We start from the raw sequence: 6093 nt of genomic DNA, 5'->3' as shown, positions 1-6093 counted from the left end.
GAAAACAAAATAAATTTTAATATTATAAATAATAATTAATTTTTTTATTTGAAATATAACGTTAAAATTTATTAAGTATCGCGCAAGTCGGTCCAATTCCACGATTCTGTAACTACTGCAATGCATTTTGGGATACTCACAAAATCTATAAGTATGTTCTCCTTAAGATACAATGTCTTAAATAATTAAAATAATATTATAAATAATGAAATAATTAAAAACATAATTAGCATGTAATAAATTTCTCATGATTCAAAAAATATTTTTTATAATATATATGTCTTTATCACTATACAAAGTTCCGTTACACATCCAAAATGGCGAGATATGAAAAATTGATCTTAACATAATATTTCGAATAAAATACAATCTTAATTTTTAAGCAATTAAATTTTGTCAACGTAGCAAATAACACATCAAATAAATAATTTTTAAACATAGAGTTCTATCAATAAATATTAACATTTCAATGTCCAGAAACTCGTGACATTGACTACGGTAGTCAATTGGATAATTATATAATTTATCACATATCACTGCTTAAATACTTGTAAAGACACTAAATAAAAAATTTGTAAATATTTGAATCAAAATCTATAAAAACTTGTTACTATATGCATTGACACAAACGACAATGGCACCAAACCATAAAATGGCGTCTCTTAAATGAACTACTATCACTTTTCTATAGTTTAAATTATTATCACGTATCACTTCGAATAGAAGCATTAAATCACAGAAAGAATATTTTCAATATTAAAAAAACAACATACTATTTTATACTAATTTTCAAAAAACAAATTATATAAAGATAATGGAGTGTCTCAAATGCTTAAGATTAACGACCATTTTGGTTTTGATGACGTATGAAATACGAAAGTCAAAAAAGAAACTAGATATTTAGAACTGATGTCAATGCACACGTTAGCATCCTTCCGGTCAACATCAACTCTATCACGTTCTAAATAGCGATTGGTGTACTTTTGTATACTTTTTAGATGAACCAATCGTTTAAAAACCAATATTGATGAGTCATTCTCTTTAGGATTTTCCATTGAAAATTGCGCAACACTATGTGATGTTTATTTTTCTTGTTCATAAACGAATGAATATATAAATACAAAAGAATTATATTGTATTTATAGTATCTTGGCTATATAATTATTAATTATATGGTATTTATAATATTCTATATAATAATTAAAATCATTAATCAATATAATACATTTTTATAAAATTTATAAAATATTTTTATTTATATTTCTATATAATTTTTTTTTCTTTTTATTTTTAATCATAATGAAACAAAAATTACATATAATATGAAAAATAATGAAAAATCTTGAAAATTAAATTATTCATAAGTAATATAATATTGACTTGATATTAAATTATTTTCCATACTTCTTCGAATGCTGTGCATAATTTGCTACATGTTAAAGCACCAGATAAAGGATAATTACTTATAGATATAGTATCTTCTATATAATCTGGCTTTACCTGTAATTTTAATTTCATATAATATATGAAATAGAATATATATTCATTCATTTATATATACCTGTCCATGTGCCATTGCACCTACTACAATAGCAATTGGTTCATCAGGAGGAACTAATTCTCTTGGATTTTGTATTTTATTTGCATTAAATGACATTGCAATTTTACGACAGCCAACGGGTAAATGATCAGTAATTGGATTTTTAATTACTTTTAACAATTTCATTGGACCATCAGATGCACGAACATTAAATTTGTGTAATAATTGTACTGCAAAATATAAGAGGAATTAAATTTTAAAAATTTTAAAAATTTTTTAATGTGTAATTTTTACCCATAAGGCCCGCAAAACGTTTAAATGTTCTTGGTATCCTCGTTTGTGGATTTATTTCTATTAATACATTTTTTTCTGTATGTATATAAACTTGTAATAATCCAGCTCTATTCAATGGACTATCCATTAACATTAGTAGACATTGATGAGCAATATCTGGTCGACATGTACCAGGATCTTTATTATTTTTTTTTAATATATTAATGTGATCATCACAATTCAATAATTCAAAACTATTTCCAACCTAAATAAACTTAAAATTTCAATAAAACTTTTTACTATTTACATAATCATAATGATAATTTACTATTTACATAATTAATAATCATAATGAAATTATGATTTATTACATATATGATAATATTATATATAACATATAAAGCATTTATAATAAAATATATTTTTTAATTAAAACTGAAAATTTATTTTAGAAGTTGAACAAAACATAACCTTACCTTAACGGATTCTAATTGAGCTTTTTCTAAAATAACAATTAAACGTTTCTCTTGATTTTTAATATGAGCGATATGAAGATGTTTCGGAGCTGGATCATATTCAAAATCTTCTTTTCGATTCTTACGTTTTTGCCCCATTTTTTTGCATTTATTAGAAATAGAATTTTCTATTTCTATACCATATACATTACATGCAATATATATAGTACTATGTACACAAACGATATAAAGAATAGACTTATATTTTCATACAATTTTATGTTCCACGTTCTGAAATACCGATTGTGCAGAGAATCAAAATATTTAATATGATCTTTTAAATATATGTAATCTGTGTAAGAATTCAATTCAATCACAAAACTGATTAGAGTAAAAAAGACAATAAGTTAAATATTGGAGTTGTTTTTTCAAATATATAAATTTTATATTAATATAAAATTATATATATAAATTTTGTAAAGAAAATATAGAAGACAAGAAGAGCAAATAGAAAAAAAATAAGTTAAGAATTAGAAACTCAGCGCCATCTCCTTTCCCGTAGATGAAACTGCTATAAATGAGAACAAATACTAAAAAATAAATAGATAAGATAAGAATTAAATTCAATTCAATTGAATCTCTTAAATATCAAATATATTTTTCTAAAGAATAAGACCCGTGAAAAGATACAAAACAAATTTTTATTGTATATATATCAATACATTTTTATTTCTTATGTTTTTAGAAAAATGTTTCTAATAAAATGAAATAAAAATTGAGGATTAGCGGCATCTTTTGAATGATTTTTATTTTTTACTCTACTTTATCCTATTTTGAAATATTTTTTTTACTCAAAAGATGGTGCTGATAATCAATTCTCAAATTATTTCTATCTTTCTTTTACTTATTTTTTTTCTTTATCTATATTTGTTTCGTTTGCGATACTCCAGAGATGGCGTTGATTCCTCAATTTTTACTTTAACCCTATCTTTTTTTCACTTTGTTCACTATTTGTTCTATTTGTCTATACTTGCTTTCGGCGCGTGACCACAAACGAGGTTGTATACAATTCCTAATCTAAAGTATGCAGTAGATGTCTCAGCAATGCAATAATTTACTTTATCAGCAAATAAAACTTAGATGCTTACATGCTTACTAGTTGATATGTTTACTCATTCTAAATGCTTAGTAATATATTATACAGTTTGAATAGTTTTTTCGGATCTAATATATATGTATATGTATGAAGGAAATTATATTATTTGTATAAAATGAGATTAATTTTTTGTAAGAAAATTTATCTTTTAAATGTAAATCCTTTTCGACGACTTTTAATATCGACCAATTGTTGTGCCTGTTTTTTAAGATTATTTCTAGTTGGTATATCTTCTTCATCTTCGGAAAGCAATGTCGCCGGAGTTGTTGAGGATGGAAATCGTGGAAAAAGTGGTCCTTCGTTCGTACGCGTTGCTTTTCCTTCTACCGAGGTAGTTGTAATCGATGTTGTTTCCAACTAAATAATAAAAAAATGATTATAAAATAATTTTTGTAAATATAAAGTAACAAGTATAGAAAATAATATATAAAATTTTCAATTAAAGAATTTTATCATAAATTTTTCAATTTTTAAGGATATATATATTACACTTTAGATTTCATATTTTTCATCGTTTAACAATTACAATCACAAACTATCCTATGTAACAAATGATAAAAATATATTTTAAAATTTACCTTATCAATTGATATTTCATCCAATATTTCTAAATACTTATCCGGTCCTCCTAAAGATTCAATAATACTCGTTGCTTTTTCATTTATTAAATTTATAAGTTGCAAAGGATTTTCAATTTTCTTTGATTCTTCAGGCAATGTATCGATTATATCCTGAAAAATATTATATTATATTATATTATATTATTATATATAAATATAAATATTATAATATTAATTATTTATATGATTATTGTTATTTTTTTCTTTTTTTGATCCTTTTTTATTTTTTCGCCAAAGTATTTATTATTTTGTTTTACAAAAAAAAAACCTTCAAATTTTGAATTTTTTTTTTTAAGTTTCCAAAAATATAATTTTTATCTAAATTAAAGATTGATTTCCTAGAAAATATATTTTGTGAGCATTTGAAATTCGTATTTCTTTTTTTTTTTTTTTCCTTCCCCTTACGCGTTAGAATTTCCTTTCGAATGTTTATCAGCACTCAATAGAGAAGTGAAAGAGAAGACATAGGGGATTGCTGGACAAGTTAACGAGTAAGGGCGGCACGTACAAATTCTAGGGATCGATTGAATCAATAATTGATTTTCTCGTGGTTCGACGTGCTACCGAAGTGTTTACTTTCGATCAGGTTCAAAGGTGTTAATGCTTAGGACAGCGAGTTCTTAAGGTGAGAATTACAGGCAGGAATTGTTCAAGAAAGTTCATTGGTCAAACGACGCGCCATGTCAGGAGTGTTAAATCTCCAAAGACAATATAATGGGTATGGAACTTGAAGCGGTTCCATTGCTGTAACCATCATCGAAGGTGGCTTCACTAATTTAATTAGGAATTTACACGATATTTCCATCGACCATTTCAACATCGACATTTGGTTCCTTCCAATGGGATTTGATCTTCCCGAAGTGTTAATCCATCGAGATATGCGTTTGGTTTAAAGAACGAAACACGCGCGTTAATTGAAAATCTTTCGTTACAATGGAAGGTAATCGTTAATGGTCGATAGTCATGTCACAGAAGATTACATCCACTTATTCCTTTCGCATTTATTCCTTCCAACTTTTCCTACTTAACATCTGAGAAACAATGTGTGCAATATAAAATCCGTAATTAAAAATAAATTACGAAGGATATATATAAAATTTCAAACACGAATCAAAAACGAATCAATCGAGAAAATTACTCACTCGAAATTTGTTGCACACATTCCATAACGTCATAGTTATTTCTTGCAGCAGATCTTCCACTCTTCGTTTCTCGGTATCTGCCTTTAATTGGCGCGATCGTTGCTCGCCGATCTGACAATTCAGTTTTTCCATCTCTTCCGCGTTTCTGAGACGCGCGCAAATCGGCGCACGCCGAGACCAAACATAAGATATCCTCGACGAAAAGAATACATAGGGAGGTAGAGGAAGAAACTCACTGTTCCGCGTTCCTCGTCTCGGAGAATTTTCTCGTTTCCATCTCGTTCACGAGCCGTTGCCTTTGCTTTTCTAACTTCATTTTCTCTTGCTCCGTGGCCACCCGCATTTTCTGCAGATTATCCTTGGTCGCCCGCTGACCCAGAAACCGGTTCAGAACGTCCTCGGTCCTGGACACTCCGGTCGCGCTGCGAAGTTTGGCGAACGTCTCTTCCAACCGTGTCACTTCGTCCTTGCTCGTCTCCTCCGTACCTTGCGCACCGTAGCTTTTCCCACGCGAGTCGAAATCATCCCGTGGACGCGAATGGAATATCATCTTCTCCAAACGCTCCAGTTCCGTCTTTCGCTCTAACACGCGCTCCCTGGTCTCGTAATAGACTTTAATTCGATTCTTTCGTATTTATATATTTATTCGTCTAACGTGAATGAATAAAATTAATATTTCCTCAAATTTAACCTTAAATTTGCTACTAAAAAAAGAAAAAAAAAGAAAGAAAATCGAGCCTGTTCGTAGGTTCAAACCTGTATTCCTCGAGAACGGCGTGTCGCTCTTTGCTGCAATTCGTAATTTCGATCTCTTCCTTTATCAACATTCCCTGCATATTATCTTTCAAAGTAATAGCTTCCTCTCTCACCCCCTGCCCATACACATACTATCATATCATATCACACG

General features: G+C 28.3%; 2 protein-coding genes across 2 annotated transcripts; both read right to left on the bottom strand.

Moving 5' to 3' along the window:
- Positions 1-1226: 1226 nt before the first annotated feature.
- On the bottom strand, positions 1227-2782 carry LOC107998107 (ribosomal RNA small subunit methyltransferase NEP1). Its single transcript, XM_017057146.3, has 4 exons — positions 2290-2782; positions 1835-2078; positions 1562-1770; positions 1227-1500 (listed from the first exon to the last, which is right to left on the bottom strand). Exons 1-4 carry the CDS (start codon positions 2425-2427, stop codon positions 1387-1389), a joined length of 705 nt encoding a protein of 234 aa, XP_016912635.1. The 5' UTR covers positions 2428-2782; the 3' UTR covers positions 1227-1386.
- Positions 2783-2949: 167 nt separating this feature from the next.
- LOC107995599 (uncharacterized) lies at positions 2950-6055 on the bottom strand. Its single transcript, XM_062072878.1, has 5 exons — positions 5943-6055; positions 5423-5782; positions 5187-5331; positions 4003-4155; positions 2950-3781 (listed from the first exon to the last, which is right to left on the bottom strand). The coding sequence occupies exons 1-5, from the start codon at positions 6020-6022 to the stop codon at positions 3566-3568; spliced, it is 954 nt and encodes a 317-aa protein (XP_061928862.1). The 5' UTR covers positions 6023-6055; the 3' UTR covers positions 2950-3565.
- Positions 6056-6093: the final 38 nt, after the last annotated feature.

This window comes from Apis cerana, linkage group LG3, assembly GCF_029169275.1.
Source record: "Apis cerana isolate GH-2021 linkage group LG3, AcerK_1.0, whole genome shotgun sequence".
In the NCBI taxonomy this organism is placed as follows: Eukaryota; Metazoa; Arthropoda; class Insecta; order Hymenoptera; family Apidae; genus Apis; species Apis cerana.
Note: the sequence above shows the minus strand (reverse complement) of the source record. Positions and strands in the feature narration are given on the sequence as shown.